General features: G+C 38.6%; 1 protein-coding gene across 2 annotated transcripts in view; it reads left to right on the top strand.

Moving 5' to 3' along the window:
• The first annotated feature begins 4,405 nt into the window (after positions 1-4,405).
• LOC119886678 (voltage-dependent calcium channel subunit alpha-2/delta-2-like) overlaps positions 4,406-22,918 on the top strand; it is a 48,403-nt gene continuing 29,890 nt past the window's right edge. Inside the window, exons 1-4 of one of the 2 annotated variants that reach the window (XM_038697580.1) lie at positions 4,406-5,137; positions 13,800-13,881; positions 19,380-19,496; positions 19,877-19,936. In XM_038697580.1, coding sequence (XP_038553508.1) covers positions 5,022-5,137; positions 13,800-13,881; positions 19,380-19,496; positions 19,877-19,936 — 375 coding nt within the window. In that variant the 5' untranslated portion in view covers positions 4,406-5,021. The remainder of the gene's footprint in view (positions 5,138-13,799; positions 13,882-19,379; positions 19,497-19,876; positions 19,937-22,918) is intronic. The other variant, XM_038697579.1, reaches the window with a different exon arrangement.

Below are 22,918 nucleotides of genomic sequence, written 5' to 3'. Positions count from 1 at the left end.
GGGGGACTGGCAGGAAGACTGAGCAGTCGATAATTAGCCTTCTCTCTCCCCAGGACATGACAGCAGTATTAACACATGGGGCCGTCAGGGAGACGACTAAAAGCTGAACCCACATCCTTCCTCCCAGAGGCGGCAGAATAGGTGCAGTCATGAGCTGTTGAGCATCTGAATGCCTGGCTGTGGAAAAAAAACACAGGTGCTGTTAAACAGTTTATTACAGAAAAGGTCCGCATCTCACAGTTTCAGGAAAGCTTTTCATGAATTTGGTACAAGTACAAGCAATTCCACTGTAAAATTGCAGCCAGGCCCTTCTATTTTGAGGCCATAGTCATTTCCATGCGTTAATACCTATGGTTAATACTCAAGGAATGAAAATTCCTCGACGGTTGCTCCCTCTCACTCTTGTTCAGGGTTCATGAGGATCAGATTCAATAACTGACACAAGGTGAGGTGGGGATTCAGTCAGTCGGGAGATTTAACCTGACTCCTGAAGTCTCTCTACATGCACCCTGCTGTGGTCCTATCATCATCAATATTATAATATATATATATATGAGAAAAAGGACAATCTAATCCGTTACTCCACAAAATCAATTTCCGTTTCACTGCCCTGAGAGCAGTTTTATTTTACATCTTCAGCAGCACAGTGTTCAGTCTCAGTTCTCTGGTTTTTCTTGCTTCTAGGGAGAGCTGTTTATATTCACAGATGCTGCAGTGTATGAAGGAACACGCAGGCTGTAAATCCTCCAGCTGAGTGGCATTTCTCAGCACTGTGCTCTCCTGCCGTGCAACTACAACTGTCCTCTAGAGGTAATTACAGCCAAACCCTGTTGTAATATCCACAAGAGTCTCCCTTAAGTGGGACTTAAATGTCTGTCAGAGCTTGCAGATCTACGGTCACTATTATGGGGTCAATACATTTTGTTGTCCTGTACATTATTTTTCAGCATTGTTTTTCAAGCAGTTTAGAAAACAGGTTAATACCTCCAAGCAGGTGATATAAATTTAACTCTCATGTTGTTTTCTCATTCTTGTTTTAATCTTATACTCCATTTTCCTATATTTTCTTTTTTCTTTCTTTCAGTATGTGTGACATCATTTTGAGGTCTTACATTGCCAGACTTTTCTCCATTCTCTGTTTGTGCACGACCCTCAGAGCCACTATGTATTAAAGTAATATTACGGTAGTAAGCCAAAGATTTCACTCATATAATGGTATAAGTATTAAATATGCAACTGAATGTTGTCAGCCGCTTTCATCACTCCTGCATTTTCTGTAATCTGTATTCACTACTGATGTTTGATTACACAGGCTGGACATGATGCTCTAAAATGTAAAAATATGTAAATATAATAATGTGTAGGCAAAATGGGAAATAGATAACAGACCCTTTAGACACAGGTGTGACGAATGACAATCACAATTCCTCTGTTCCATTTAGGTGTAAAGCCAACCTGCACAACAGGAGTGCTGAGTCTCTGTCACACCTAAATGGAATGCAGCCGTTATTGATGTTATTAGTTACACCTGCGTTTCTCAATTCAAATTGTCTGCTGCGAGAAAAGTTTGTTGATGAAATGCATGCTTGAAAAGAGGAAGGGGGGGCAAAAATAAAAAACAACGATATCACAAGGAAGTGATATAAAGTAAAGAAAGAAATATACTCTTACATCGATTTGATATTTTTATCAATTGGTTTTGTTTTTTTATTTAGGCCATGTATCTAAATATGTTTCATTTGGCACTTTGAGGCAAATTTGTGACTGGCCTCTATAAATTAAATTGATTTGACTATTTTTCTACATTTTACAGTACATCTCCATACAGTCTTTAAATCCTTAAATTATTTAATACAATCTATCATGTATTTATATGTAAAAATGCAAAAAGGTGGTTGTGTGCACATCATATCCTATATTTATGCCAGATGCAGCATAACAGATTTATCTACACACTCTCAGAACCATACTGGACTGAAAAATAAGCAATGTACTCTGTATGCACTTACGTATTCACTCATACCTTTCACGTTAAATAGACTCATTTTCACATGTGGCGCTCCATCATGCTTTATGTGCTCATCTCTGGGGAGCGCATGGTGGAATTAACCTGTTAGGGAGCCCCAGGGGGTAAAATTTGCTGTTGACATTGTGTATGAACCTGTCACCTCCAAGGTCACAATGCCCATAGCAAACAATAGCAGCTTCAAAAGGCAAAGCAGACATTTTGACATGTCACTGCATGACAATGACTGCATGTCCCAGATCCACAACCCTGGTGTTACTCTGGCACACTTAAATAGAAAAGAGGCATCATTATTGTTTATGTTATATCTCTGTTTTCTCCAGCTTTGACAAGTCAAAATGTTTGCCATGAAAAACTGAGTAAACAGTGACCCAAAACCATACTAATTATTACTTCTATATGTATATATCACTAATTGTCATGATATGCTATCACCACTACCCCTCATTTATTACAATTTATTTCAGTTGAAGTGGCTCTTCCGTTTCATTTGTGCTACCTGGTTAGAGTATACTTTATTTTGACACTTTTCCAGTGTGAACACACTATATACTCACACCCTGCTTAGAATTAGTGTGCAGCACGAGATCTTATGGCAATTGTACATCAGCAGCGCAAATTACAATGAATCACATTAGTGGACATGAGACGTTTGGGGCCCTTGGAAGCGTATCGCTCCAGGGCAGTTGCCCACTTTCCTTATTTGGTTATCCAGACTTGGAATGTGAGAATATCCATAGATAATAGTTATTGATGAGAGCTGAAAAATAAAATGAGCTAATGAAAGGTAATTAGAAGAGTTAAATAAATTACATTTTCATTTATTTTATCAACGGATTGTTGGTAAAGGAAAAAAAAACCCGGAATGATTAGAGCTTAAAGGAAATTACAAAGCTTTGTAGTTATTTTTACACTTGATTTTAATTATTTAATTGTCAGTGTTATTTATCGATATTTTCAGTTATATTTTCTTCTGGTACTGGTAATTAGCTTTTGCTGCATTTTGTCAGTTTTGGGGCTTGGTTTGACCATCTGGTGATCCAGCCGTGTAAGTAATTAAATAGTTTTCTCATTTTGTTGCAATCAAGAATGCCAGTGTACCTTCAGATTGCTTCACTGTAAGTCTGCAGGACTAAACTGCTGCTGTTGGTTCATTTGAACCTGAATGTATTTCATTCAGAATGGAGATGAAGACAGCCTGTCTGACTCCTGTCTGACGCTTCCTGCAACAATAACACATACACACTGACACTCCCCTCCACATATACTGTAATAAACATAATACTGCAGGACATAATACATAATATTAAAACCATCATAAAAGCCTAAAATGCATGTTATATTTTCTTAAAGCAGAGCTACTCCGCTGTCAAACTGATTTGAATAGCTTTACTAATCCTATTGTATTTTAATGAAATGTGACTGTAGTCTCAGTATTTTGTATAGCCGTAATCAGAATGAAAAATAAACAAAAACATAATTGGATTTGGTTGGTAGATACTCAAAATGTTAACAAGAAATAATTAATTTACTTAAATAAGAATGTATTCCTGCATCCTTTGCACTCTGCTCACTGCGCTATTTGCCAATCTGTCTAAATTGTTTTTGTTTATCGTGTGTACATTCGTGTTCTCTATACTATAACCTGTGTTTGATTTTATTATTGTGTTATTGTATTATTGTATGAGCACATCGTGAGGATTGTACAATCCTGAGTCAAATTCCTTGTATGTGTACACATACCTGGCAATAAAACTGATTCTGATTCTGATTCTGAAACATTAACAGTCACCTCAAAAAGAGGCTCTGATCTCAATAGGTCCTTTCAATAACAATTGTATTTCATAAGTGCATCATATGATGGTTTTATGAACAATTTTAATCTGTAAAGTGGGTATATTATTTACATTACCAAAACCAGGTGACTTGTTCTGAACACGTGACTCTTGGGGGATGGAGGCCTGCAGTTCAGCATCATAAGTAGAACCAGCTTTATTGGCTGGCTATTATAGTATGTGTAGGCCTACACATTCAAGAAATGTGATTCCAGTTTTAAGTTGCTCTGAAAACACTTACACACAGTTCGGAGAACAATTTAAAGGGAAGACAGAAATAGACATAAAAACAACAAGCAACAAACAGGACTGGACTAAGATTAGCACAAATAAGCATAGAGCTGTACATAGAAATAGGGGGGAAATAGGTATAGGCTATATGATTATCCTATATATAGAAATTAACAATGACCAACAACATAGGCTACAGTGTTTCTGTAAATGGAACACATAATGCAAATGGGTACACACTGAATGCAAATACATGAATTGGGTCGCTACATAGCTAAGTTACAGTGCCTATATGCAGGATTTATATTTTGCAGTGATGGATGATGGTCTGTATTGTACAACTATAACTGTAAATCATTAATAATTTACAAGAAAGTGGATGTGTTAGTGTTGAACAGTTTCCTAATTGTGATGCGTTCAGGGACCCTTTAGTAGCCTACTTGCGTCCAGTTGGCCTACAGTACAGAGGATGAGCGGTCTGTCTTGTATAAAAACTAAATATATGCCGATGACAAATCCCACGTGGCTCTGCGGAGATAAATAAAGCCAAACTAGATTCTTCTGCTACTGCTCTGTTGCCTGGTGAGCGTGAACGCGCGCGGCTCCTCGAGCTGCTGTTGCTGATGAGAGAGAGAGAGCAGCCGTGAACGCGCCGGCCTGTGTGTGGTGTTGTCGGTGGTGGTGGTGTATGTGGGAGCAGGAGGACAGACTGCAGTGTCTTGGCAGCTGCATTAGTGCATCTCCCACCGTCCGCGATGTCTTCACGGCCAGTGCCAGCCTCCTCCGCGTCCACTTGACAACGCAAACCGACATGAACCTGTCAGGAAACCGAGCCGGACGTTCACACTAGCTCTCTTTATGCCCCCGGAGACAGTCAGGAGCGCTTCTTTCACGCACCGAAACCCCGTGACGAGAATTGTTAATGGAAAATGGCGATAGGCAAAAGGTCTTGCAGCATCGTCTGCTTGGTATCTATCCAGATTATCTTGATTTTCAGCGCATCGTGGCCTGGAGCAGCAGGGCTCACATTCCCCCAGCAGTACACGTAAGTAGCGGCTCCCCTGACTGAAAACATAGCGGGGCTCTGATAGGAGACAACTTTGGGCTTGTCCACTCAAGCTGTGGTGTCAGGAAGAGACTTCAGGCATCCTGTTTTATTTTTCTGCTGTTACATAATTTGACAGCGTTGGTGATTGCATCAATGTAAATGCTGGGTATTTAAAGCTCAGTGCTCTGTAAGGTGTAATCCACAGTATGACTGGGCATGCAAAGGAAAGCTATGCAGATCATTTACAGGGATATTTATATATGAACAATGACATTTCGCAAGACTTCATTCATGTTTTTTTAATTATCAAGTTGGCCTTTTTTATCAAGCAAAATGTCCATTATTGTGACAATTAAGCCTCTCCATTACCATATGATTATTATAGCCTTCATTTTTGAATTATCTGAAAACTGAAAGCTATAGATCTCTTTCCTCAAATCAGATGTCTGTTTATTTAATGTAAAATTACTCTTATTAATCAAAATGTTTTCTTTTTTTTTATTCACATCCACATTTTTTAAAGAGATGTTTCCATTGTGACACTTTTACTTCTAAGTATTGGCATCATAGGTATGGCTGTTCATGACTTTCATTAGTTAAAGCAGTCAGCGGCTCTGTGTTAGACAGGCAACATTAAGTCTGTGCAGTTGTTGTAAAACTGAAAAGAGCTTCTTTTTTTTCACCATTCCCCCCTACTGTTCTTGTGCTCCAGTACTAGATTTTTCCAGGCAGGCTTTCAAGTGAAGAGCAGAACATTTCTTTATTTGGTGAAACACAGTACAGTAACAGCTTCTAGTAGTGCTGCATGCTCAGTAGTCCATTGGTCTCTAGGACTTCCACGTTGCACAGAATAAGAAAGGAGTGGTTTTACTGTGAATTCCTGATGAAGGCGACGTTTTCTCTCTATTTTCATCGATACTGTGCTTAGTTGTTAATTCCCAACCTTTAACCCGTTACTGTTAAGTACAGCTGGCACTTAACTTGAGACTACAGTTATCTGGGCCCACCTCCAGGCTCTGCAATCAGGCTGCTCTGGAGGGAGGAACAAGCCAGATGGTCCACTCATCTTCGGGGCAAACAGTGAAGGCTTTCTGGCCAATCACAACTGGAGATCTGAGGTGTATTTACCAATTAGGAAAGGGGTCTATATATCAGGGAGGTGTGGGTGTTTGTATGTGTTTTATGATGAATTGGATTATTTCAAGTAGGGTATTGCTGCTGCTTTCTCCTCCTCCTTCTCCTCCTCCTCCTCCTTTCCGCTTATTTTTCTGCTGAGTGCTCTGAAACAGCTACATAGCCCTCTGCCCTGGGTCTCTTCATGTAAGCTAAATGAAGCAGAATCGCTACGCTGAAGAACAGCATCTCTTTCCAATTAAGAATTAATACTGCAGCAGTGACGATTTATTCCCCTTCGCCCTCTTCACCCTTTTTACTCCCACCCCTTCTGTCTTGACTCTTTCCTTCCGTTTGTCTTTGCCTTATGTTTCTTCAGATAGATAGATAGATAGATGGCAACCCTGACTTCAACATAATATGTACTACTAATTTGCTCTCCAAGAACATTATGGAGGAAATGTAAGTGCAGCCTGGATAACATTTACTGGCAATGTTTTTTTCCTGATCCAGGAAGTGTGACATCCTTATACTTCGCAAAGCAGGACTTTGATACTGACAGTTGGAATTTTCATTCTGTTTTCCTGATGTTTGTAGGTTTAGAGTAGCAAAACAGTTGGTTAAGATTAGGGAAACATGACATTTCGATTAATCGAAAGCGATTAAGCAATTAATCTGTATTTTTTTTTTCATTTAATGGATTAATCGAGTGGAAAATGTGGAAAGATTTATTTATTGAACTAGATAAAATGTAATTGTTTGTGGAGTTTTAACAGGGAAGGAAAGGAAAATGGTGATGCTCACTGAGCATGTTATGCTCTCAAGTCCACTGTCAATGGAGAGGGAGAGCCTTGTGTCTTTTGTGTCTCTGCGTTTGATAAACTTGTAGTATTTTACAGTAGTAACGTCACAGTAATTTGTGAGAAACACATATGACACCCTGTTGATGTTCTAGATAATGTTTAAATTGGTTAGTTTTGACTTCCAAAGGGAGACATGAAAGGAAATATTTGAGAACCACAAAAAAAGTTAAATGAAGCTCAGTGGGAACAATTCAAATGGCTTATTTTGTTCGACCAACAGTTCAAAACCCAAATATAATCTATTTACAGGGATCTAAAACAAGAGCAGCAAATCCTCACATTTTGGAACATTTGCTTCATGAATAACTAATATTGTTGTCTGCTGCCGATCAGTTTTCTGTTGATCGACTAATCGTTTCAGCATTACTTGTTTTTTGGTTAAATATTTAAAAAGCCTGAGCCAAGTGCTTTGAGTTGCCTAAATATGACCATAAAATGTTCAACACGCTTTAGTTGTGTGAAAATAAATGAAATGTCCAGACACTTGGTTAAAACACGTGTTGAGGAGGGCAGAGTCCATAACATTCGTTTGTGTTGTCAATAATTCAATACCAAGATCAACAGTCAACAGCGATGCTATCGGCTCCATGACACTGAACAGAGCTGTATTGAGTTAAATGCTAACGTCAGTATGTTAACGTGCTCAAAATGACCATGCTAACAAGCTGATGTTTAGTAGGGAATATGTTTCTCATGTTTACCATGTTGGCTTAGTCTTCTAAAACGCTAACTTCGCCAAGTAGCACTAACCACAAAGTGATGCTGAGACTGATGGGAATGTCAGTACAGGTATTTAGTCATAAACCAAAGTATTGGACAAATAAAAATGTTATTACTGTTGATCCTGGGAGGGACGTGAATGTCTGAACCAAAATCATGATAATCCGTCCAACATTTAATTTGAACCTCACAATGGTCCTAGAGGAAAAGTCAGGGCATCACCAAAGTAACTGGATTTTATCCACTGGGGAACATGAGTGTCTGTACAAAATTTTGTGCCAATCCATCCATTAGTTGTTGAGATATTTCATGTTTCAGCCAGCATTATTTTTCCTACAAAAGATATTGCAAATGAGTTGGATATGAGCATAATTTTTAGGAGACTATGATGCTAGATGGAGGAATGGCTTGATACCGTACGTAAGATTGATACCGTAGATAGATATTGCACATACATATATGCATATAGCTGTAAATGCTCCACCTATAGCTCTGCTGCTCCACCCTTGCAATCTCCCGCTCTCTCTGCTGTAAGTGAATATGGGTCACATCACGTAGCACTTCGTCCCAAGGGTGTGTGAGCATTGCAGGTAACAGAGTAGAGGCACTGTGCTGTTCAGCCGCCTCTTAGCAGCAGCAGAGTTTCTGACGCACCGCAGGGCTCGAGAGGAGACGAAATGGAACACGCAGTAAAAAACTTAGGATTGTGCTTCAGCTGCACTGACTCACATGGTTAAAGCTGCTCTGCTGTTCTGTTGGGCTACAGTCATGTAACAAACCTGATTTATTCACACAGTAGGTTTTTTACAACACTTAACAATGGCAGTTTAAATTAATTTGTGATGCAGCAAGCTTGTTGACACCAGTCTTTTAAATATGCGGAGTGACACTATTGATTTTAGAAAAAAATCTTTTGTTTATTCGCTTTATCAATTAATGGGAAATTATAGTACATACTAATGTATCATTTACGTTAAACATCCTATTTGACCTATTTCAAGGATTAAAGGTGACATTGGATTTTGGTGGATGAAGTTTCTTTATAGAGTAAGAGACTGAATTCATTAAAGTGGGCTAGTTGAACCAACAAGGAGTGAGTTCTATAAATGAAGGCTCCTTTACACTGTGCATTTTTGGGCAATCCCCGACTAAAGTTGACAATTATGATTGAAACACACTGGAATCTTTTGTTGTCAGTCCAAAACGAAAATCCGACATGACACAGCACTGACGTCCACTCTTGACCGATTTTGGAAACCAAAGACAGCCTGTGTCAAAATTGTGATAATGTCAGAAATGTATGACCAAATACTCAGAATGTAACTGATGCTATGAACCATACCTACAAACCAACAAATCAGAACATGCCATAAAATGATGCAGAATAGACGGACCAATATAACAATGTAAGCAATTTTAAAACATGAGCGCAGAGCAGATGGATATTGTGAGTTGATGACACATCTACTACATATATTTTATGAATAATGTATATCGTAGCGCATTAATCGCATTTGACATGCCTGAAAATTGGTATTCAGTCTGATGCAGATTGTGACAAATATTTTATGAGAACCATCTTGTACAGTGTGACATGCGTGAACCTTCAAGAATGCTGTTATGCTGCACAGTGTAAAGGGAGTTTAAAAAAGCAAGAGAAGCATACGTCCATTTACAAACAGAAACATTGATTCGACTTACATATTTAGATTGATCATTAAACATACATCTGAAAGTATAACGAGATTAGAGAGGGACAGAATGTAAAGTCAGACATACTTAAGACCTGTTAAGTTAATAAGTTCAGCTTATTTTTATGTTGGGTATTTTATTTCTGCCAAACAAATGAGAACTGTGTGAGAATCTAAAGAGGCAGACTCCATTGTTCTGTTCAATGTTTTATATTTGTAAATGTGTCTCTACAGCAAGAAAGAACTGTTCAGTGATCGTGTTCATAAACATTTTAATTTCATCAGCCATGGTGGTCTTGGTTTCAGGAGTTGGTTTGCAGTCATCAAATAAATACATTGGCCTATGATTAATTGGTTTAAAAAAATGAACCCTAATGAAAACTGGAATATGTGTTTCTCAAAAAATACATGTTTTTCTGATCGTTGCTACCCTAGTTGTCTTCTTTTTTTTGTGGCGCACACTCTGTATTCTGCCTCTGCCTCGACTGCCTCAAGCTGAAAATAATTTCACTTTTAAATAGTGCCGCGCTTGTCGAAGACACTTTGTCAGGCATTCAATCATATCTTAAATGGGCCTTTAGAGTGATAGTCTTGATGTTGCTGGAGTTGCTGAACCAAGTAGCTTACATCTTAGTTTTCGACACCATCCCTTTAACTTGGCACTTTTCTGCAACCCAGAAAAAACATTTCTATCAGAAAAAATGGAGTGTGGAAATATAGATGATATATTGTACTGAGGGTTGTCTATTCATCATCAGGCCTAAAAGTCTTTCACACGCACTTTGCTCATGATTTTTATTTTTTTTACCTTTATTTTACCAGGAAGTCTCATTGAGATCAAAATTCTCTTTTATAAGAAATCCAAAAAGTGGGGAAGGAAATAATATTCAAATATAGGTTCCTCATTGTGAAAAGTGTCTGTGGATCTGGACAGTTGAATCAAGATTTGTGGCTCGTCCAACACTAGAAACAAGCCCTACAAGACTTTAATCTGCAATGTTGTCTCGTAACTCTGCTGGGAGCAGTCTCACTGACAATGAATCAACTCTCTGGGCACTTGCAAGATCCGGGATTTCCTGGGCATTAAGATTTATTTCCTGGTTCAAACTAATTTAGGTAGAAAACTCAAATAAATGTTTTGCCTGCACAAAGTCCTCTATAATCCATTTGACCAGGCTGAACAGCAGGATCACATGTTCAGCCAGCAAGTGAAGATTGAACCAGTAAAGTGAGACACTTGAACAGAGGCAGATGTGAATCTTTATTGAGACTGCATTGATGCAGTGATCCTCAGGGTCAGGGATAGTGTGGCAATGTCTGGACATTTACTACAGTCTTTGGTCTTTTAAAGCATTTTTTTAATCTTAAGTAATTCTGTTCCCTGTGGCTACAATTTCAACATAATATTGATGCACTGAATATGACTGAAGACACTAGTTCTTATACTGCAGGATGCCGCTTGTGTTCTGAGTAGGATTGTGCGTGATGCTTTGAAATTGCAGTATGGATCAGATGCTGTTTATCACTGAGAATACATTTTGGAAGAAGACACACAGCACATACTGTATATGTTGTGTTGCTGACTCTGTGTACTGAGCGCTTACTTTCCATGCTGTACCAGAAACAAATTCAGCCGACTCGTGGGGTCATTAAAGTGAAGTTTAAGGTTAATTACAATGAAAGGTTCTTAGTCAAATGATCAGAGAAGATGGTTTATACTGGTCATCTGACTGATGAACTCCACTAATTTACTGCTTCAGTGTGTAAGAATTTATGTGATTCAGGAGTTTAAAACGTAAAAACCAGAATATCAGGTAGTAACAGTTCTGACGTCATATCAAAGACGTCTATGTATTGTATGTATTAGCATGCTAACCAGCTAGCCCAGGCCTGTCTTGTCTCTTAATACCACTTTGTACTTAAAGAGATTAGATAGTCCCATAGTATGGCTAGTATAGCCCTTTCCACTGTCAACAATCACCAGCTCTGGTTTGCTTGAACTAAACCCTTAATTCACTGGCTGAGGTGTAAAAATATCCTTGCTCTGCGTATTGCCACTTTCTCTCTGATGCCTGACCTCCATCTCGCTCCTCTCCTGCTTGAAGCCTCTCCTATCCCCGCATGAGTCCGCCGTGTCTTTGGAGCCCCCATAGTCAATCCTGGTTGGAGCCACTGTAAATGTCATCCCTGTTGTCAAACTGGCCTTTGTCGGTCTCGGAGACTGTGTATGGTCCCGGTTCCATTGCCCGCTCGGCTTGCTCCGTTTCTGGTGCCCACTCTGGCCAACTGAGCCAACTGAACTAGCTAACGGCAGTTAGCAGCTATGATCTGATATGTGAAATGCTGCACCATATTTTAGTGGTGTATGAATTCGACCGGTGGAAAGTATTCATAATTCTTACACATTGCACCTTTAAATTCATAAAGGAACCAACCCTGTTAACTCAAAATACTCCACACAGATGTTGTAATCTGTGAAAACTAAACAATAATGCTGCCTTGCCATGGTGAGTCAAACCTGAAACCTTGTCAAACTTTTTGTGATTGGTTGGCTCACAAAAAAAGTGGTTAGCATTACATGGTCTCTAAAAAGTTAAGTGACTCTTGCATTAGAGCGCTGCATTCTGCCTAAAGACTGCAGGTGCAATTTCCTTAGAAAACAACTGCTATACTTCAAACTTACAGCCACCATTTACTTTACTCTTAATGAGCAGTACTGCTCAGCCTGTGACAAACAGTTGTATGTCTTCTGTGGTTCTGAAGGAAGCTGAGACCTTGATAGTGATGCCCTAAGAACGCTTTAAGAATATGAAATAAATAAATTATATAGTATGAACATGCCATATATCAGCTGCAATGGATACCTGAAAAGTTTTGACAGGAAACAATGAGTTTGCTTTACTAAATGTTTTTATCTGTAAAAATACAGTGATTCAGTGCACAGAAACACGTTAACAAACTTGTTCGTGTTACTTCTTTGAGCTGGACCATATTGTAATGAGACTCAGTACAAGCCTCCCGTCTGTTGTTTGCTGTCTCCCTTTGCCATCTGACCTCTGTCTGTGTTTAACCAGTCTTTATTTAGAGAAATACATGGCTACACAGTGACCATGTCAGGCGTAGCAATGTGTATCCCTCCCCAGCTCCACCCTCTTGTCCAAATATGGTCAATTCTGGTTCCAAAAAGCCAAGATGGCGTCAGCCAAAATGTCAAACTCGGTAGTTGGTTGGAGGGTTAATGCTAGTAGTCAGGTAAACCTTTTATCAGCATTCTCTTCTTACCTTTAATTAAAAATCTGTGTTGGTGCTGGCAGTGCTCATCGTCAGAGTCAATGGTTGTTGTTGTCAATATCATGATAAATGGTCTGTACTTGTAAAACGCCTTTCAAGTCTTCCGACCACTCAAAGTGCTTTTACACTATGTCACATTCACACAGTTTCAGATGCAAGTGGATTAGCCCAGTTTGGGGACTAAACAAATACAACGCATGTTGTTTATTTTCTAATGTGCTTTTATTTTATTTTTTCAAAAACATTTAATATTGCTGAGACAATTAATTTATTGGAAATGACTTCACATCAGACAGACATCGCAGCTCGAAGCCATATTTATGACAACGAGAGAGAGAGAGTTGCTGCTCATCACAAATATTGATTTAACTGTCTTGAAAAGCAATTTATGTACTATAATAGTGTTGTAGTAAATTTTATGCTTTTGTTTGCTTTGGAAATATCCTTTCACAGAATTATGATGATGGGTCAACATAGCTGATTACGTAGGGTTACTAACATTTCAAGGTTTCCTCTCAACCTCAGAACTGTTGTCTAAGCTTCTTTTCTATTCCTGTTATCATTCAATACAAGTTGCATATAATCACAAAATGGTGAATTGGTGTAATCAGTGGTAATAAGACACATGGAATGGTATCAAAGTAGTGCTCAAATCTGAGTTGTTTTCCAAAGGTGTGAAGTCCTCAGACATGAGAACACACAGTTTGGAAGCACATTTTTTATATTTAGTACACGTTGAAGCAATATTTATTTATTCTGATAAGAGTCAAAAGAAGTAATCCTCAAATTTTGAGAGTACATTTGTCTTTTTGAAGATATTGTGTCTTAGTTTGTGTTAATCCATGCATGGGTGACACTTATTTTTGTTGGAAACTCACTACTTACTTCTTTGAAATAGACACAAACACACACATACACACACACATATCTTTTTCATTTGTTTGTGTTGTGTGACAGTCAGCCTGTGATGTCTATCCATAGGATAATGCACTGGGCCAGGCGTATCGAGCAGGAGATTGACAGAGTCTTTCAGCACATCACTGGAGCTCAGCAGTTGAAAGGGGTGAGTGTGTAGCTCTCTTTTTATAGTATACAGGTCTGCTGCCTAGACACCACATATTGAGGACTATATGATAATACTTTTGTGTATATGTATAAATATGTCAGTAAGCATGTGAAGCTGCTGCTTTACTTGCACTGTTATTTTGCACATAATATACTGGATTGCTGCTAATGTTTCTGCTAACTGACCGCACTGCCTATAAGTCACAACTCTACACACATACATGGACGTATGCTCAGTCTCACATCCAGAGACATCCAAGACTGCCATCTGTGTATGCACACAATACGCACAAAATTTTCCATCCCTAGTTATACTTTATATTTATAGTTGATATATTTGTATTTCATGTTTGTACTTTATATTCAATTCCTCATATGTAGCTTGGTACAGCACACTGAATCTCGTTGTACATGTACAATGACAATAAAGGATTTATATGATCATAGTGCTGCAGAAACTCAATAAGAAATGCAGAGAGGTCAGTGTGAAAGAAAGCTGTAAATCCATTAAGTTTAAGCGCTAAAGCTAAGTAGGTGCATAACAACAACAAAACAATTACAGTCTGCCTTTCAGAAACCCCTCTCTTTGATATTTCTGGTACTCCTTGCAGAGCAGCCAATAACACAACGATTTTGTTCTCCCTGGACAGACATAAAACTCTTAATAGCTTTTATATTCATCCGTTTCCAGAATGTATGCTCTGTTTTTTAGACGTCGTAGCCAAATTCTGCTGGCACTTTGTGTATTGTTTGCAGTAATGATCAATCTTGCACACATTGTACGATTCCTACAAAGCGAAAGAGATGCCTGAACACATGCCTACAGTGGTTAGAATAGAATAAATGTAACATTATGTTTCATGAAGTCATGAGCTTAATAACACCTACATCTGTGAATACTGATTTATTTAATAAGCTCATCGTGTAATACCTGTGTCGGTTGTTACTAGGGGAACAGTTCGCTTTCATGAACTGTTTTATAACTTTGATGCATTTTCACATTACTGAATGAAGGTGATCTGATGAATGGCTCTCTGAAAAAGAATAATGTTGGGGGATATCTATGTTTTGCTTGTTGTCACCATGAAAAGACCAAAACTAACATTTTGTTGTCCATCTCCAAATCCACATTTTCATTTAGAAAAAAATATTTGCAGCTCGGTGCTGTAGTTGTTAGCAAACATTACATAAACAGGAGTAAATAGTGCTTTTGTGGTGTTTCAGTTTTCAACCACAGATTTAGTGTGCTAGCAAGTATTTATGGGCTGTTATCTTTGTGAGATTGAGACAAAATAAATTAGCCTTTATTGTTTGCTGTTATCTGGCATTTACAGACAAACCTATTTGTTGATTTATCAGAAAATAATCTGCATATTAATTGAATTTAAACAAATTGTTGGTCGCAGCCCTAAAATCAGTTTGAAACTGAACTAAACTGTATTGATCTTTGTGAAAGACCAGGCCTGTAATGTAAAACAGGACCAAAGATCATCTGTAGGGGGCAAGAGAGCCCTGCTCTGTGAAGACGTGTGGGGGCGTTTCCTCAGCAGAGAGCAGTGGCACGTGTCCTCTCTGTTTGTGTCACAGCAGAGCAGATGGTCAGCCTGCAGCCTGCAGTAAAGCCTTGATGTGAGGCTCACTCGTTCATTCAATCCTCATTAATCCCTCCGTGCTTCTGAAACACTGGATGTGTTAAATAAATTGTTCTCTGCTGAAAGAGCTCAGTGCAATCTTCTCTTGTTGCTTGTAATTTAAATGAAACGCCATTTTCAATTCCTCAACCAATATAAAAAGCTATTTTTACATTTGCAGATTCTTTTGATGGCCTCGTGATATAGCCCTGCTCCACATCAGTCTTTTTAATCACTAAAACTGCTGCAAGCATATCTAATAAAAAAAGGCTTAATATTTGCTTGAGAAATTTAAATTTTATGGAGTTTGTGTGTCCTATTTCATGGTCCCATCTAATTTTTGTGAAAAGTAGCACATTTTGTTAACCGTTTTATCTACAGCGTCAGACGTCAGTAGTACATCTTGATTCTGAATGTATTCTACACAGGACCTAGTTCTTCTCAGACAGAACACAGTTCAGAGAAACACCCTGTTCATTACTGCATGTTCCCATCTGTGCGGCGCGGGCCAATAAAGCATCTGGTCAGTACACAACTTGAAGTTCATTTTGTGAAGTCCATTTGCAGGAAGAGGGCTGTCATACAGTATGTATGCAGGTTTGCCAAATGTATTCATCCAGGTCACTGCCTCCCCTCCTGTCTTGTCTTCATCATCTCTCTAACATCTTTCCTCTTGAGGTAGAGAGTCTGATGGCCTAAAACCCACCAGACAGCAAGCTTAGCAAGATACTATATGCGTCCTGTCCCCTGCATATCTGATGATGAACCTCTCAAACTCCCAGTCACCATGGTTTCTGTGTGTAATAATTACCGCTGAAGACAGTGTTTGTGCAGCTAGATATTGCAGGTAAAATCAAGCATATAATAAAATGTGTTATTCGTTTTGAATGTGGGCCCCCTGCGTACTAAAGCCATGAAAGTTCCTCTTTGTGCTCCTGTTTATGAATGTGGACCCAGGAAAGCTTTCTCTGCACCATCCAATCTTGTTTAGTGGAGCCATTAGCAACAACAGAGTCTGACAAAAGTGACATTTTATGTTTGTGTGAGCCTGCACTGGCTTTGCACCTGCAGGGAAACAGTGTCCTGAAAGTTTGACTAGTAACCAACAAAATAACCAGGTTTTTAATGCATCAATTAAATGTAAAAATATGTACAGTTAATCTTAAATATCGGAAGATTAAACAGAGCAGCTTAATGTACAGTACAATACTTGAAATGATGTAATGATGTGAAATCTTTACATGGGGATAAAAAAAGTACAAGAGGGAAACTATCAACAATCTGTTTCTACATGTCAGTGCAACAACTGATTATCATTGCACCCAGTAATTATTTTACCACTGCAATGTTGTTTATGCAGTTGTAATGTTATTTGTTCTAAGTTTTAAAATAGAAATGGGTTTCAAAAAGTGACTTGACATTAGCTCATGCAGTTAAAATCTGTCTGCACCCTTTCCCAGATGTCTCCCGATGACCCACAGCTTTCTGTGGTGTGAGACATAAGGAATACTTTGAGAGGATGTTGAAAGGCCACGTTCAGGTCCTCTGAAGTTAACTGTGATGTCTTTCCATGTGTGGTCTAATTGAACTTGAGGTCCTCTGAGGAAGAGCATTAAAACAAAGGGCAAACAGTTATTTTGCCTTGTCACAGAGTGTATCAAGCAGTAGAGTGTGACTCTGCTCTATACATTAAAATAGATGTTGTCGTTTGTGGCTTAAATAGACTAAGCTTCCCATGTATTTCGGACATATTTGTCATCCGAGTGAAAAACATCAATCTTTTACTCGACTGGAAATAACTCATAATCATCCTGTAAGTCTTTATTAGACAGAGTCACATTTTGTCTGTGTTGTTATTTTGTTGTTAGAGGCCGCAGTTAACAGCTTTAGGTGAGTGTATTTTCACACCAAGTTAAATAACATGTAGCAGTCACAGGATTGTGTGGACAAATTGTTCTTTTCAAAACCATCCTGTAATCCATCCATGTAAAAGATTAAGTATATAACCTTAACGTAGGCTAGACAATATATGCCACATGATGAATTTTTGTATGAAATTCCAGTATTGTGATTCTCCAGTGAATACTTCTTTCAAAGTAAACAGACATTGTGTGCAAGTAGATTACATGGAAAGACACACAAACACAAAAAGTGATGCTTCACCTGTGTCCTCAATATTAAAATATAAAAAGATTTGCTTTTGCAAATTCATGAGCTTTGAATTACAAAGTTCTAACTGCTCGGTCCGAGAAACTTCTCAGATTGTCTGAAATGAGCAGTGAGCTCAGGCAGTAACAGGTTTTACGACCCAATAGCGTACACTATCACACAACAGGAAGAGATAACGAATTAATTAAACAAAACCAATGTGAGTTACAGTGTCCAAGAGGCAGTCTTAGGTAGGGAAACAAGTCAAAATTAAAGCTACAAGCAGCGTTGGGCGTGAGGCGGCCATATTCTGGAGCTCTGCTGGTGCGGCTGTGAATTTGCTACGCGCTTCGGACGCTGCACGAAGGTGTTATACTCACTTCCTGTGTCCCCTTTGTGGCGCTACATAGTACTTGGCGCTATGAATATAAATGAATATTGGCGTGTTCGGGGCGGGACAGTTATCAAGCATGTAAATTTTTGTGCAGATGTGAGCATGTACACTGAAGTTACAACAACTTCCTGTGTCATGGCAAAGAGTTGATCTTTTAATGCTCATTTTTGTATATCGCCAAAAATGAGCATAAAATCCGAAATGGCCGACTTCCTGTTGGGTTTAGGTTATGGCTCCAAGAGGCTTTTTTGTGCGTCTGGACAAGATACACGTACCACAGAAAATTCGTACACATAGGTGAAACGTGCGGCGGGGGCTGCTTCGTTAATCAGAATCAGTTTTATTGCCAGGTATGTGTACACATACGAGGAATTTGACTCAGGATTATACTTATACAATAATAAAAATAATAATATAATAATAAAATAAAATCAGACACAAACTACAGAGTAGACAACACTAACATACACAATATGAACAAAACAGTATAGACATATTGACAAATAGTGCAGTAATCAGAGAGTAATCAAAGGATGCAAGAGTAAACTATTCTCATTATGTACACTTCCTGTTGCCAGCAGGTGGCGCTATGACTGTGGTGAATGTCGGCATGTACATGTGCTCAGGGCGGGACTCTCATCCTACATGTACAGTTTGCTGCAGATGTGAGCATGTACACTGAAGTTACAACAACTTCCTGTGTCATGGCAAAGAGTTGATCTTTGAGGCCACGCCATGGACACGCCCATTGACGAAAACTCACAGATATCACAACTTTTCATCGTCAATGCCTTTAGAAGGCACAGCAGAAATTTATGGAAATTATTATGGAAATTTATGTTAAGTATGGAGTGCAACGTTTGAGTTTTCGAGTATGTTTAGGCCCCCAAAATTGAGCTTACTTTGCAGAAAAAAGAAAATCTCTTCAGTTTCAATAGGGACCTCACACGGTTTGTGCTCGGGCCCTAATGATCATTGACCATTACCAAAATAAAACAGGAACAAGCAGACACACAGACAAAAACAAAACATACGGGCCAGATCCTGACACAACATCTGTTTCCTGAAATGTTTCTCTATTTTTTATAAAACACACTGACTTGAAAAGAATTTTTTCCCCCAAACATCATGTAACACCACGCAGATACCGTGCATAACAATCAACTGCTCTAATGGTAACACAGATTTATGTTAAGTCAGCTATGTCAAATGTTACAAATTGTCAATAGCGAGACATTATGTCAGCAGAAACCGACTTAATAGAATGACTGTGCAGCCATTATTGCACGTATGTTTTTAACGTTGTCCATTAAAAATTTACAGATATACAATGAAGAGAGACGACATTTTAAGCTGCTGAAGAATCAGCCACGGAAGATTGTGGAGAAGGTGGCCTCAGACATTGAGAAACTCCTGGCTAAGAAGCGCAAAGCACTCAATGTGAGTATATGTTTCTGACTAAAGTTAAAAAAAAAAAAAAAATCTATTACTTATTTCTTCTTTTGTTAAAAATGTTCAAAATTCTTGTAAGAGACACCTCAGTGTTGAATGAGAATTTAATTTCTTTGGGAACACAAAGATGAATTTGCTGACAAAGCAAACATTTCTTTCAACACATAGCCTAAGTATTTAAAAATAACTTTCCAACTGTAAAAAGGTTCCTGACACATTGTGAACACCTTGTGTGGTACAAAATGCAGGGCTACATTATTTTCAAACACCAGTAAACCTGCCGTGTTTCACAGTGTTCTTTCCCTACCCCTTGTTTATAAACATGTCATTGTACTCCTCTAACATGTTTTTCTGTTTTAAACATTTAGAAGTTAGCCAGTGAAGCAGAGCGGCTCCAGCGAGAGCATCTATGGCAAGATGGAATCAAGGTAAAGCTTGAAATCTGAAATAACATGATATTTGCAGTTCAAATAATACAATTATAAGATGTAATCTGAGCGACTGTCACAGTTAATATTTCATGTACTTTAGTCAGCATTATTGAGAGCCTTTTACAGCACAATACTGTATACTATTATTGAATCCCCTTTTTTATTGCCTTTTTTCATTAATCAAACCCAAAACTTCCATTTGTCTGTTTTGTTTTTGTGAATCTTTTTATAAATGATAATGCCTAGACAGGTTGTGCCTTGTGTTGCCACATTATTCTGTCATTGCAGTCTTTAGTTGTGGGCTGTCTGTGACACTATTTAAGGGCTCTGTTTTCCTGCAGGCACAAGGTCAGTGCAAATGAAGTTTTATGCAGTTTTTCATGGGAACAAGTCTATTTTTTTTGCATCCCAGACTGGAAAGCTTTTTACTCAGATTCAAAGTTTAACAGTAAAATAATCTGGAGTAACATGGCTAATGAGTCCTGAAATCCAACATATGAACAAATGAAACTGTCAACACACACACATTACACACATTAAAGACTCAAGATGATTACGCGTTTACCATTTTGCCATTTCCAATCCAGTTTAAAAATCTTGACAGTTGTGACTTATCAGAAAAACATATCGCTATCAGTGACACCACAACATCATCCAGTGAACACATCTTAAAACAAGTTGAGGTGTTTTTTTTTTGTTTTGTTTGTTTCCGGAGTCCTGCTATGGTCCAATTCGCAAACCTGTACCTGCCGTGCACTGGAAAAAACATATACCGATCTGTAACCTGCAGTTGTGTATAAGTCAATTCCGTGACCCTAGACTCAACCTGTTAATATAAGATCTGACCTGACCTATTAAATATAGATGCAGATACTGCTGGGCAGAGAAGGCAAACGTTTGGGGTGCAGGATACGGTCAGGGTGCCCAATGGCAAGAAGTTATAAATGTTATGGGTTTGCAGTGTGTGTGAGCAAGGTTGAGGACCCAAACGCAGGACACAAGAGCTGAGCACGTTCAGTTCAATATTTAATTAACTGAAGGCGTACTCACAACAGTGGCAGATATAACAAGTCCAACAAAAACCAGGTTATCCATTTAGAACTAAAAATCCATAAGAAGGTAGGGAGCAGGAGCAACGCAAACACACAGGAGACTAACCACAATGATCCAACACAGACTGAACAGAACACAGGCATTTAGTAGTGAGGCAAATGAGCGGGGGAACATAAAACAGGTGGATCACATCAAGGAGAACAGAACAGGAAGCAAAGCTAGACAAGAACACCAGGCACAGAAGTATACAAAATAAAACAGGAAGTAAAGTGCACGGGAACACACCAGGACAGATCTACCAAAGTAAAACTCAAAATATGGAAAGACTGCAAAATCAGGGCATGGACTGAGACCGGATCAAACAGGAGACAGGACTACACTAAAACATGGAGACATAGGACTAAGGACTCGAACAGGTAAAAAAACATGCAGATAAACATAGAATAAACTAAGCTACAAAACCCTTAACAAGACAAGATCAAATAATGAAACACACAGACCAGGAATAACATTAACAAGAACTAAAGCACAGAATTAAGAACTGAGGCAAGGAACTAAAATACAGGACTTAGACCTAAGATAAGAGACAAGACATAAATAACTAGGGACAAGGAATGAGAGAAACAGAGGCAGATAGAAAGACACATGAAACAATGGCAAAAACCAGAAACACACAGGGAAAAAATACAACTCAAACATAACCCAAAACTAAACTCATAACAATAAATTCATAATAAAAATAAATAATAACACTGAGTGATTGCGGAGGAGGAAACACCCTCCAGCTTTCAGTGGATTGTGTTCAATAATTTTTCCATTTGCTGTAAAGCAACTCCACTGATTGATCAAGTCATTGACATATCTAGTGTAGATATTCAACAGATACAACAAATACACATCTGCCATATAAGACGAAGGTCAGTAAGTATTTCCTCACAAAGTGGAAATGTTACACAGTCAGATTAATCATAACCACTGATGTAAACTCAATCCAGATGGGTGTGTCCGTGAGCGCTGTGACTGTAACTGGGACGACCTGAGAAAGACAGAACCTTTACACCAGTCAGCTGAGCAGATCCCTCAGTGCTCAGCTGGGTGAAACAGATGACTGAGTGCACTCAGCCGTGCAGTTCTGTTGAGTCCTACGCACATTGGCATTCCACTTTTCCGCTCAGTCTGCTTCATTTGCCCAAGAACATGAGATGAGGTTAACCTCATCCTCTCATATGGCCTCTCGCGTCCTTCTCTGAGGCTCTGCATCCTTCTGTCATTTTAAAAGACATGGTCAGTTTGCTGTATTTTAGTCCATTCATTGAAAATGGTCTAGACTTTCCAAACATGCCATAATCTTTCACATTGATTTCCTACCTTTGAGTGAGAAACTGCCATTATATGCCATTCAGTCACAACAAACTGAATCTACATTAGTCTCTGTGAAACATAATATGATAGTTAAAGGATAAGTTTGACAAATGAAAAATGAAGATACAGCAGTCAGTTGGCTTATCTTAGCATGAAGACTGGAAACAGGGGGAAACAGCTAGCCTGTCTTGTTACCAAAGGTAACAAAAAGCCACCTACCAGCACCTCTAAAGCTCATTAATTAACCTGTTAAATCTACAAAAAGTTACTGCACCTGGACACAAAATAATCTTGCTGCACATAACCGACCATATATGCATTGTGATTTTTACCCTTTGGTTTTTTAAATGATTTTGTTACCTTTGTGTAGAGCCAGCATGGCTGTTTCCACTACAGATGCTAAGCTAAGCTAACCATTACATAGTTGTAGTTGTATCAAGCTTATCATCTGAATTGCGACAAGAAGTGAATGAGAGCATTCCCCAAAAATGTCAAACTATTGTTTTAACTTTCCCTAATTTTAATCCCGAGTCACTATGTTGCAATACTTAAAGGTAAGGGTAA

Source organism: Micropterus salmoides, unplaced genomic scaffold (genome assembly GCF_014851395.1).
Source record: "Micropterus salmoides isolate LMB-PRFRI ecotype aquatic unplaced genomic scaffold, ASM1485139v1 Ms_hic_scaffold_4, whole genome shotgun sequence".
Taxonomy (NCBI): domain Eukaryota; kingdom Metazoa; phylum Chordata; class Actinopteri; order Centrarchiformes; family Centrarchidae; genus Micropterus; species Micropterus salmoides.
Note: the sequence above shows the minus strand (reverse complement) of the source record. Positions and strands in the feature narration are given on the sequence as shown.